The 12,724-nt window shown below is 42.5% G+C and overlaps 1 protein-coding gene across 2 annotated transcripts in view; it reads left to right on the top strand.

Annotated features, from left to right (window-relative positions):
* Positions 1 to 12,724, top strand: part of PTPN9 (protein tyrosine phosphatase non-receptor type 9) — a 71,971-nt gene that overhangs the window by 13,007 nt on the left and 46,240 nt on the right. Inside the window, exon 1 of one of the 2 annotated variants that reach the window (XM_025472119.3) lies at positions 9,812 to 9,961. The exons of the other annotated variant lie outside the window; for it this stretch is intronic. Coding sequence (XP_025327904.3) covers positions 9,944 to 9,961 — 18 coding nt within the window. The 5' untranslated portion in view covers positions 9,812 to 9,943. Of the gene's footprint in view, positions 1 to 9,811; positions 9,962 to 12,724 lie in introns of those variants that run through there. 2 annotated transcript variants of the gene reach the window in all.

The raw sequence follows: 12,724 nt of genomic DNA, 5'->3' as shown, positions 1-12,724 counted from the left end.
AAAACAGTTTTAGGGGATCCCTGGGTGGCGCAGTGGTTTGGCGTCTGCCTTTGGCCCAGGGCGCGATCCTGGAGACCCGGGATCGAATCCCACGTCGGGCTCCTGGTGCACGGAGCCTGCTTCTCCCTCTGCCTGTGTCTCTGAGCCTCTCTCTCTCTCTCTCTGTGACTATCATGAATAAATAAATAAAATCTTTAAAAAAAAAAAAAAAAAAAAAAAAAAGAAAACAGTTTTATTTGGGAAAAGTCATTTGTTTCACTGAGAGTTTAACACTTCCATGCCAGGAAAACCCCAGAAGTAAAGAGAAAATGGTATTTCTGATGAGGTCAGGGACTTAAAAGTGATACAGTTAGCAAGATTAAAATATATAGGATTTCCAACATACTTTTTTTCAAAAACATAGCCATCCATCTTTTTTTTCCTTTAGCCATCCGAAACATCATTTTCTGTTTTTTTTTGTTGTTGTTGTTGTTGTTTGTTTGTTTTGTTTAGATTTTATTTATTTCTTTGATAGAAAGTGTGTGAGAGAGAAAGAGCATGAGCAGGGAGAGGGGCAAAGGGAGAGGGAGAAGCAGATTCCCCACTGAGCAGGGAGCCTGACCAACTCTGGCTGGACTCCGCTGGCCGGACCCCAGGACTCCAGGATCAGGACGTGAGCTGAAGGCAGATGCTTAACTAACTGAGCCACCCAGGTGCCCCCAGAGCATCATTTTCTTTCTTGGTTGATGTCAAACTAAGGAAATGCTAGCTTTGGAGATGATTTTTGAAAAAATTAGAAGCAACTGGAGATTTGTGTTTTGAATGAAAATGCTTGGAAACTCTAGTCAGAACCTCTTCTTGTAGTGGTGCTGTCCTTGCCGTGCTACAAATACTGGTAAAAGTCTACATCAAAACTTGTGGTAGTAATAGTGGCTAAGCAGTACCTATTAGGCTAGCTATAATTTTTTTAAAAAAGGAAGAAAATAAGAAGTATTGGTACTGTTGGTGGGAGTGTCAAATGGTGCAGCTCCTGTGGAAAACAATTTGGCGGTTTCTTAAAATATTAAACATACAACTAGCATGTGACCAGCAAGTTTCCTGCTAGCTGTATGTCCATGTCATAGCAACATTATTCACAATAACCCAAAGGCAGAAGCAATTTGAGTGTCCATCGACTGATGGATAAACAAAATGGCTGTGTACATACAATGGAATATTATTCCTTAAAAAAAGAATGAAATTTTGATATATGCTACAATGTGGATGAACCTCAAAACCACTGTGCTTATTGGGGCACCTGGCTGGCTCAGCTGGTGGAGCATGTGACTCTTGTCTCAGGGTTGTGAGTTTGAGCCCCACATTGGGTGTAGAGAATACTTAAGAATAAAATCTTAAAAATAAAAGGGACGTCTGGGTGGCTCAGTGGTTGAGCCTTTATTGCCTTTGGCTCAGGGAGTGATCCCTGGAGTCCTGGGATGGCATCAGCCTCTCCGCAGGGAGCCTGCTTCTCCTCCCTCTTCCTATGTCTCTGCTTCTCTGTGTGTCTCTCGTGAATAAATAAATAAAATCTTTAAAAAAAAAAATCTGGGATCCCTGGGTGGCGCAGCGGTTTGGCGCCTGCCTTTGGCCCAGGGCGCGATCTTGGAGACCCGAGATCGAATCCCACATCAGGCTCCCGGTGCATGGAGCCTGCTTCTCCCTCTGCCCCCCCCCCTCTCTCTCTGTGACTATCATAAATAAATAAAAATTAAAAAATGTTAAAAAAAAATCTTTAACCCGCCCCCCGCAAACCCCAAATCCATTATGCTTATTGAAATAAGCCAGACACAGAAAGTATAATTGTACTTAGAAAAGGTATAGCTAGAATAGGCAAGTTTGTATATAGAGAGTAGAGCAGTAGGGGCTGGGGGGAGATGGGAATGAGGATTGTTGTTTAATGGGCACAGCTTTGTTGGGGCTGATGACAAGTTTAGGTATAGATAATGGTGATGGTTACCCAACATTGTGACTTGATTTAGATGCCACTTACTTCTATACTTATGAACAGTAAAAATAATAAATGTCATGTGTGTATTTTACCACAATGAAATAATGGCTAAGCACTATTCTAAGTGTTTTACAGGGATCCCTGGGTGGCGCAGCGGTTTAGCGCCTGCCTTTGGCCCAGGGCGCGATCCTGGAGACCCGGGATCGAATCCCACGTCAGGCTCCCGGTGCATGGAGCCTGCTTCTCCCTCTGCCTATGTCTCTGCCTCTCTCTAGCTCTCTCTCTTGTAACTATCGTAAATAAATAAAAAAAAAAAAAATTAAAAAAAAAATAAGTGTTTTACAGGTGTTAATTCATTTAATGAATAATATGCTTGGTGAGGCATAGGAAAGAGCATAGGTGTTCATTCCACTTCTGGTTTGGCTGCTGATTTTGAGCCTAGAATCACGTATGTAAGTGCCATTTCTTGGTTACAGAATGTATCTATGTTAATAATTTGTTAGGATGTAAATTGTGATCTGTTTTAAACTCCTGGATGTTTCACCTGTGAGATCCAGTTCAGGTCTACTCTGTAGGAGGAGTTTTCTGTGTAGGACAAAGCACTGACTGTTACGATGGAAACTGACCCAATTTGTATAGCATCTTCGTCTCCCCTCACCCCAATCGCAATATAGTTCTGGGAGTGACGTGAAATAGTAATGATTTAGAGCAATAGTTTTCAAAGAGTGGTCTCCAGACCAGCAACATGAGCATGCCCTGGGAGCTTGTTAAAAATGCAGATATTCAGGTCTCACCCCAGACCTACTGAACCAGTAAGGTACAACAATCTGCATTTTAACAGGCCTCACTCAAGTTTGAGAACTAGTGATCTAGAGAATAACTAAAGTGTTGTGTTGGTGGGGGAACCATCTAAAAGTCAGTTTAGATACCCAGGCTCACTTCATGAAGAGAAGACCTAGATTTATAAATTGAGTCTAGTACTGTAGGAATAGAGCTGGTCTGCACTGGATGGAAGCTCCAGGAGTTACCTGATTCTGGACTAGAGCTGTACTAGGCCATGGTAAGGGAAGAGTGAGACAAAACTCTCAAAAGATCAGCATTTACCATGGTTTCTCTCAGCCATAGAAAGCGCCTGTATCTACTTGAGAAATAGAAATGGAACCGCAATATCTACATGGTTAAAACAACAGGGCATTGAGACACCTGATGTCCACTGCAGATGGCATTCCCTAGAGAGACGCTTGGCTTCCAAGGGAGTACTGAATGAAAGGAGACGCAGGCTGTTCTGATTCAGCCAGGAAAACCTGCCAACTCCGACAAGGCCATTCCATAGGGAAGCTCATGTTACTGCAATGTCAGTTGCCCTGATAATCTGGACCTAGGAGTTACCAGATTTTACTGTCTGCGTCCTGCCAGGAGCTGAGCCCAGTTCTAATTGGAATTGAAAGTGGGGCGCTGCAGTGAGGACAGCCAGATTGCGGGCAGCTTTTCTGGGCCTCGTCCTTTGTAGGTTTGCAAATGGCCTCTTAGGTACAGTAAACTGTTCTACCGTTTTATGAGCATGCATACATTTGCCTGGAGTTGATCTGATAGCTTCCTTAGGTTGGGAAATACTGATCCAGTAAGTTTGAAATGGTTGAGGCCTGAGATGGCCGACGTTGCCAAATGCAGTTTTCTGGCCAGCTGTATTCCTTTTGGGGGTAATGGAGCTGCAGGTTATGGAGACATGTATGGAAGGAAGAGTCCCAGGTTTTTGAGTATGTGATGAAGACTCAGGATTTGGTTACCTAAGCACAAGGTGTGGGGCCTATCTCAGGAAAAAAGGCAAGGGGCTAGTTAAATCTGATGTAGATTAGCAGTAGCAAGTCTAATCTATAGGCTAGGGCCAGATTGGCAACAGGTCTGACATCCCAGGTCCTAGAGTTTTAAGCTAGAAATCATCTGGTTACTCCTTGTCAGATCCATGTGCCATTGGCAAAATTGAATTTGAGGTGCATGTGGGAAGAGATCAGAGGGAAAGGGGGAGAGAAAGATGGAGAAAAGGAGATGAAGATGAAGGGAGAAATGTTTTAGTTATTGAGAAACAGAAGCAGTTGATGAGTAATTTCTGTTGTATGAGTGGAAGAACTAGAGAACTGGGAAGGAAGGAACTAGTTACTGTGTTTTTTTTTCTTTTCCCCTAGTTTCTATGTTTTCCATATTCTGATCTTTTCCTGAATTGATTCTAATTTGCCATTGACCTTAAAATTTAGCACTCAGGACTGAAGACAGCCTTACAAATAAAATCTGATAGGCCTCCTTGTTTGGGGCTTACTTGCTTTGGACACTGTGCTTCTGTAATGTGTTCCAAATTCGCAATAATTTTGGCAGTCTCAGCAAACTGTTGACTCATAGGTTCAAGTCAACTGAGATCCCTAAGTCTTTTTTTATGTGTTTCCGTTAAATTTTTTCTGGTGCTTCTAAAATTGACTTTCTTGCTCTTATCCTATATAAATTTTATTTCATTAGATTTCATGTTCACTGAACAGTTTTTGAACATTTTGTGCCCAACACTTTACAAATATTACCTTTTCTCCCACCTTACAATGATTCTGTGAGGTAGAATTCCGCTTTTATAGAATAGAAATTAAGGCTCAAAGAAGTTAAGTAATTGGCTTACATTCAAAACAGTGAAGTGATAGAATCTGGTATTCAGACCCATCTGACTCCAAAGCCTCTTGCTTTTTTTTTTTTTTTAAAGAAATATTTATTTATTCATGAGAGACACACACAGAGAGGCAGAGATACAGGCAGCGGGAGAAGCAGGCCCCATGCAGGGAGCCCGATGCGGAACTCGATCCCGGATCCTGGGATCAGCGCCCTGAGCTGAAGGCAGACGGTCAACTGCTGAACCACCCAGGCGTCCCGTCCCGCCTCTTGCTTTTAAATACCAATCTTGGCCATTGCTCCATCCTGTTTGGATCTTTTAGATCTGTGTTCTATTTTAAATGTTATTTGTTCTCTTAGCTAAAGTCTCTCTCATATGGTCAGCATGACCCAATGCTCTTACCTAAGTCATTTATAGCAGTGGGACTGGGCCAAGGATGGATGCAGAGCAAATCAAGGGAAAGAGCATGGCCTTGAAAGTCGGATTTGGTTTTGGAATCTTGGTTGTATCATCACAAGTGGTGTGACATGGCAAGGTCCTTAACTTGTCTGGGCCTCTGTTTCCTTATATGTGAAATGCCTTAACACCTACAATGGATCTGTTGGAATGGGTGAATAAAGCATGGATGCAAAGTGCTTTAGGTTATGGCCCATCCTAGCATACTGTAAATAAACATTAGTCTACTTGTCACCCTCCTTTCAGGGAATTCCTTTAGAATTTTTTATTTTGGGGGTGGCTCAGTTGGTTAAGGGTCTAACTCTTGGTTTCAGCTCAGGTCATGATCTCAGGGTCCTTCTATCAAGCCTCAAGTTGAGCTCCATGCTGGGGGAAAGCGTGCTTGAGATTCTCTCTTTCTCCCTTAGCACCTCCCCTGAATGAGCACTCTCTTCCTCTCTCCCTCCCTCCCTCTCTCTCTCTCTCTCTCACACACACACACACACACATTTTATATATATAGGCATCCCTTGATTTTTTTTTTTAATGGACTGTTTTGGGGTATAATGTTTAGTTTCCTTCAGGGCTATTGTATGCCCCATTTGTGGCAGCACATGTAGCTATAGAAAGTAGTGGTTAAGAGCGGTTAAGAGCTATACCACAGGGACATCTGGGTGGCTCAGGGGTTGAATGTCTGCCTTTGACTCAGGTTGTGATCCCCAGGGTCCCAGGATCGAGTCTCACACCAGGCTCCCTGCAGGGAGCCTGATTCTCCCTCTGCCTGTGTCTCTGCCTCTCTCTCTCTTTCACGAATAAAGTCTTAAAAAAAAAAAAAGAGAGAGCTATACCACAAATTTCCGTGTGATTAGAAGCAAGTTGCTTAAAACTTTTTGCCTCAGTTTCATCACGTGTAAAAAGTGGGTAAAAATAGTACATACCATAAAGAGTTGTTATAAAATCAAATAAGTTGATATCTATAAAGTCCTTGAAACAGTGCCTGGCAGATAGTTCTGTTTATTTTATTGTTTTTTTAAAAGACGTTATTTGTTTATCTGAGAGAGAGAGAGTGCAAGTGGGGTGAAGGGCAGAGGGAGAAGCAGACTCCCTGCTGAGCAGGGAGCCCAGTGTGGGGCTCAGTCCTGGGACTCCAGGATCATGACCTGAGTGGACAGCAAACACTTAACCGACTGAGCCACCCAGGCTCAGTACTGCTATATAATCTCTGTTATACTAATATCTGTAGGTTACAGAGAATAATGCCTACCTTGTAGGGTTATTATGACACATAAATGTGTCAACTGCTTAATATTTTGTCAAGCAAATAAATGTAACAAATGGATAGGAGGAAATCTCACTGTCCACAAAGAGATTATGAAACACTTATCAAATACCTTGCTGAGATGTAGCTCTCTTCTATGTATCAGTGATTTTCAAATTTTGTCCTGTATGAGAATCACCTGGGGAGGGGAGCCTGGGCGGCTCAGTCAGTTAAGCACCTGATTCTTGATTTCAGCTCAGGTCATGATCTCAGGGTCCTTGGGTTGAGCCAAGTCCGACAGCGGAGCCTGCTTAAGAGTTTCTCTCTCTCCCTCTGCCATGCCTCCTCCACCAGCGCACGCGCTCTCTCTCTCTCTCTCTCCAAAAATAAACAGATAATTTTTTTTAGATAGATAAAATTAAAAGAAAAAATTACCTAGGGCTCTTGTTAAAGTGCAGATTCTGATCGAGCAGGTTTGTGCTGAGGCCAGTGCTGCAGACTTCACTTTGAGTAGCACTGCTATATATTCCATTACTTTGTTTTTTGGTCTAGTTGTATTTTTTTTTTTTTAAAGACTTGTTTTTAGTAAATCACTTCTGGTAATCACTACTCCCTTTTCTAAAAGCTCAAAGCCCACCTTTTTGGAAAAAAAAAAAAAAAACAAAACACTAAAATCCATTGGCCAGGGCCAGGTGTGTGTGCATGTGAAAGATAAATTGTGCACTTCACCAGATTGAAGCCAGGCCTGTCAGAGCCTGGGAACTTTTGTAACCCTCAGTAGATGTCCCCTCTTTGAAGTGAGGACTGTGTTTGCTCATCCTGCTCATCCTCAAGTTTTGATACTTTGCTCATCCTTAAAGTTCTGCAGCACACGTTCACCAGGCTCCCCTGGAGTTCTCCATATTGTTAGAGTTTGCAGGTCTGTAGGCTTGAACTGATGTGGAATAATTAGGGGCTCTGCTGTGTAGAGCTTTCCACAAGGCTTGTTCTTCCCCTCTTCAAGTTGAAGATTGTGCTAATTGATAGGAAGATGGAAGAAGAGAAGTTGATCTCGACAGCTTTCAGAGTCCTTTTCGTTAGCCTTAGCTTTATTAACAGGCTTTGTCTCATTCTGGGCAGTAATTTTCCCAGCACTTTTCCTTTAGATCAGAACCACCATCCTATTATCTTTCTGACTGTGCACTCTTCCTTTGCACATATGTACATCGGGTGTCTTTTTAACATCTGTACTCAATGGACTATGCTGTGCAACCATACTAGTCTCTTCAGATTGTTCTCTTTTTAAATTCCTATTGATATAATTTATAATTAATTGAATAATTGACAGAATCTGACTTTTGAGAGTTCTTTAAAAAATACTAGTGTTAAAAAAAAAATACTAGTGTTGGGACAATTGGGTGGCTCAGTGGTTGAGCATCTGCCTTCAGCTCATGGGATCCAGGATTGAGTCCCACATTGGGCTCCTCCTCCATGGAGCCTGCTTCTCCCTCTGCCTGTGTCTCTGCCTCTCTCTTTCTCTCTGTCTCTCATGAATAAATAAATAAAATCTTAAAAAAAAAAAAAAAAAAAAACAACTTCCAGGATAAAGAAGTAGGATTTAGAACTGACACCTAAAATGATAAGGAGTCACCAGGTTTCAGTGTAGGAGAGGAAGAATGTTCTAGTATGATCTGGAAAGTCAACTCCAATTTATTGACAGACATTCACATTCCTCCTTTCTTTTCAAAGGTCTCAGCTATCAATTGGGAACAGAGATAAACGTTTTTACCAAAGGCGTCCCTCACCCAGCAGGTGCTCCAAATCCTTTAGATTTTGTTTCCCCTAGAAAGATTTTTCAGGTTTCTTCCGGTGTTTTTTTTTTTTTTTTTTTTTAAGATTTTATTTATTTGAGAGAAAGCGAGACTGAGCATGAGCAGGGGTGGGGGTGGGGGAGAAGGAGAAGCAGGCTCCCCACTGAGCAGAGCATGCTGCAGGCCTTATCCCAGGACCCTGAGCTCTTGACCTAAGCTGAAAGCAGATGCTTCACCAGCTGAGCCACACGCACCCCTCTTCTTGTTGTTTACTTTGCCTCTTCATTAACCAACTGAAACGGGGAGCAGCTGCACCTTAAGGTTTTTCCTTAAGAAGAGTGACCACCGGGCTCCCCGGGTGGCCCAGCAGTTTAGCGCCGCCTTCGGCCCAGGGCCTAATCCTGGAGACCCGGGATCGAGTCCCACATGGGGGGATGGAGTCCCTGCAGGGAGCCTGCTTCTCCCTCTGCCTGTGTCTCTGCCTCTCTCTGTCCCTCATGAATAAATTAAAAAAAAAAAAAGAAAAAAAAAAAGAAACAGAAGAGTGACCACCTATTCCCCTCAACTCCATCTGGGAACCTGGATGATCATGCTCTTGCTGATGGTGAGGAGCTTTCTGTTTATTCTCCAGATTTCTATTTTCTTCTTTTCCTCCTCTGTGTTATAGTCTTCTGTCCCTCAAACTCTTGACATGAATTTTCTCTTACGACAATTGAGAAATGTTTACTTCCTTATTTTCTTGTTGAATCATTTCCTCCATTGTCTCGGGGAGTTCTTCATTCTCCTTGATAACTTGTATCTGGAGAGTCAGGTTTTTTGTTTTTTTAAATGCTCAACATTTTATTTTTTTATTTTTTAAAGTTTTGATTTGTTCATGAGAGACACACAGAGAGAGGCAGAGACATAGGCAGAGGGAGAGGCAGGCTCTGTGCAGGGAGCCCGATGCGGGACTTGATCCCAGACCCCGAGATCACGCCCTGAGCTGAAGGCAGACGCGCAATCACTGAACCACCCAGGTTTCCTGAGAGTCAGATTTTTAAGTCTGAGAGGAGAGATGCCAGCCTGTGTTTACTAAACACGCTTGTGACAAATGCTTTCAGCAAGAAAGTGAGAATGGCATAATTCCAGCAGTGCCTTGGAGCATCCCCCTGTTTAGGACTAGGAGTTCCTAAAAGCTGCTAGAATTGTTTATTCCATTGTAGAACTCCCTAACTTCTTCCCTTTTTATTCTGATATGAAGACTATCAACAAACTGATCATCTGGTGGCATAAAGCATTATATTTGGATGTCCCATATGTCATATATAAGTCTGGAGTTTTAGTACCATTCCCATTTTTTCATCAGGAAGTTGGTGTTAAGCCTTTCTTCATGGTATCTGGCTTTTATATTTTTTAAAAAGTAAACTGTAATTTTATTTTTTATTTGTTTTTACTAATCTCTGCTCCCAGCATGGAACTTGAACTTGACCCTGAGTTCAAGAGTCACATGCTCTACCTACTGAGCCAGCCTGGTGTACCTGGCCTTAGCATATTTGATAGGATTTATACAGCTTTAAGTTTGAAGTTCACTTGGGTCTCTTAATGCATAAAAGGAAGAGATTTTATGTCTCTTGCAATACATGGATACCAGAATAAAGAGACTTCATAATGCGGGGATGTATTTTTTTTTTAATTTTATTTATTCATTTGACAGAGAACACAAGCAGGGGGAGCGGCAGGCAGAGGGAGAGGGAGAAGCAGGCTCCCCACCAAGCAGTGAGCCCGATGTGGGGCTCCATCCCAGGACCCTGGGATCATGACCTGAGCCAAAGACAGATGCTTAACTGAAGGAGCCACCCAGGCACCCCATGGGGATATTTCTTAAAGTAAGATGATTTTTGAATATCCACTGTGCACTATTCTATGATGAATATTGTTTTAAGATGCTAATTGTGAGCTCCTAAAATATTGTTATCCAGACTGCTGAGAGTAGTCCTATTACTGATTTATCTTACAGAAACAAATACATTTACTGAAGGGACTTGGTATTTGAAATATTGATAGAACCTATGTGGGGAACCACTGGAAGGTAGAAATGTTTGCCTATTTGAATATGTCAACCTAGGAATTGTATGTCACCTTTTAGTTTTTAGGAAATGAGATACAGAATTTATCATAGCTAGTACCTGCACAAAGCAGAAAAATTTTCAGAAACATTAGAATACCCAGTTTCTTGAAGTTTTTGAAGGAAAGCATTAAAAAAAGAAAGGATCAAAAAAAAAAAAAGAAAGAAAAAAAAAAAGAAAGGATCACCTGGGTGGCTCAGTCAGTTGAACATCTGACTCTTGATTTCGGCTCAGGTTGGGCATTGGGCTCCATGCTCAGTAGGGAATCTGCTTTAGGATTCTCTCCCTCTGCTTCTGCAGACTCTCTCTCTCTCTCTCTCTCTCTCTCTCTCAAATAAATAAATAAACAAAATCTTTTAAGAAAATGAAAATAGGGATCCCTGGGTGGCGCAGCGGTTTGGCGCCTGCCTTTGGCCCAGGGCGCGATCCTGGAGACCCGGGATCGAATCCCACGTCGGGCTCCCGGTGCATGGAGCCTGCTTCTCCCTCTGCCTGTGTCTCTGCCTTTCTCTCTCTCTCTCTCTCTCTCTCTGTGACTATCATAAATAAATAAAGAAAAAAAAATTGAAAAAAAAAAGAAAATGAAAATAATTTTTTAAAATGTCTTATCCATGGGGGGCACATGAGTGGCTTAGGTGGTTAAGTGTTGGGGTCTTGATTTCAGCTCAGGTTGTGATTACAGGATTGTGACGTTGAGCCCCAAGTCAGGCTCCATGCTGGGTGTGGAACCTGCTTAGATTCTCTCTCTCCATCTCCCTCTGCTCCTCCTCCCCTCCAAAAAAGTTTTATCCATGGGGAAAAAAAATAAAAACTTTGGTTCATGAAAAAGAGCAATTAAATAAAGACAATGAAGGAAAAGTGAGTGAAAGAAGACTTCAGGTACCTCCCTCGTGACCTCAAAATTTCTAAATTTTGATTAAGTTCTTTCCAGCTTCTCTCTCTTTTTTTTCTTTTTTTTTTTTAATTTTTATTTATTTATGATAGTCACACACACAGAGAGAGAGGCAGAGACATAGGCAGAGGCAGAAGCAGGCTCCATGCATCGGGAGCCCGACGTGGGACTCGATCCCAGGTCTCCAGGATCGCGCCTTGCCCAAAGGCAGGCGCCAAACCGCTGCACCACCCAGGGATCCCTTCTTTTTTTTTTTTTTTTTTTTAAGATTTTATTTATGAAAATAAAAAAAATATTTTATTTATGTATTCATGAGAGACACAGAGAGAGAGAGGCAGAGACACAGGCAGAGGGAGAAGCAGGCTCCATGGGGGAGCCGGATGCAGGACTCAATCTTGGGACTCTGGAATCACGCCCTGGGTCAAAGGCAGCGGCTCAACCACTGAGCCACCCAGGCGTCCCTCCAGCTTATCTCTTAACTCAGGCAAAAGACCCTGTGGGCAAAGCATCCAGTAGAGGGAACCGAAACTACCTCCTGGAGCAGGAAGGACTGCCGTGAGCAGCAAGACAATGTGATGGACTCCAAGACAATGATCAGCTTGACCTTTACTTCCTACCTGCCTGTACCCAACTGACCCTTGTCCCATACTTTCCTGAGATAAACCTGGAAGTCTTTTCACCACTCGGGAGACCGTCTTTGAGCCCTGAGTCCATGGCCTTCCTGGTGTGGGCCTCACTGCAGTAAACTTCTCTCTGGTTTCTCCACCATTCATCTCTCTGCCTCTGGATTTGGTCAGCGGCAAGGGGCTGAACCTGGCCTGGTCAGGTCCCCGGAGCCTGGTGCTCTTGTACCCCTGTGCACTCCCCCTTTACATGAGTAGAAGCAATTAAACCTGAGCACACTATAAATACTTTTAACTTATTTATGTTTTAATTTTTAAATTTAAATTCAATTAACATATAATGTATTATTGGTTTCAGAGGTAGAGTTCAGGGATTCATCAGTCTTATATAACACCCAGGGCTCATGATCTCCTGTACCCTCCCTAATGTCCATCACCCAGTTACCCCATCTGCCCCGCCCCCCCCGGCTCTCCTCCAGTGACCCTCAGTTTGTTTTCTATAGTTGGGTCTCTTATAGGGGACCCCTGGGTGGCTCAGCGGTTGAGCATCTGCCTTTGGCTCAGGGCATGATCCTGGAGTCCCGGGATTGAGTCCCACATCGGGCTCCCTGTATGGGGCCTGCTTCTCTCTCTGCCTCTCTCTGTGTGTCTTTTATGAATAAATGAATAAAATCTTTTTTAAAAAGTCTCTTATGGTTTGTCTCCCTCTATGATTTCATCTTGTTTTATTTTTTCCTCTCTTCCCGTAGTCCCTATGATTTTGTTTTTTTTCTTAAATTCCACATATGAGTAAGACCATATAATAATTGTCTTTCTCTGATTGACTTATTTTGCTTAGCATAATACCCCCCAGTTCCATCCACATGATTGCAAATAGCAAGATTTCATTTTTCTTTTTTTTTTTTTTTTTTAAGATTTCATTTTTCTTCATGGCTAAGTCATATTCCATTGTATATATGAACTACATCCTTATCCATTCATTTGTTGATGGACATCTGGGCTCTTTCC

Source organism: Canis lupus, chromosome 30, assembly GCF_003254725.2.
Source record: "Canis lupus dingo isolate Sandy chromosome 30, ASM325472v2, whole genome shotgun sequence".
Lineage (NCBI taxonomy): Eukaryota > Metazoa > Chordata > Mammalia > Carnivora > Canidae > Canis > Canis lupus.
The sequence above is the reverse complement of the archived record's forward strand: the minus strand, read 5'-3'. Positions and strand labels throughout refer to the sequence as shown.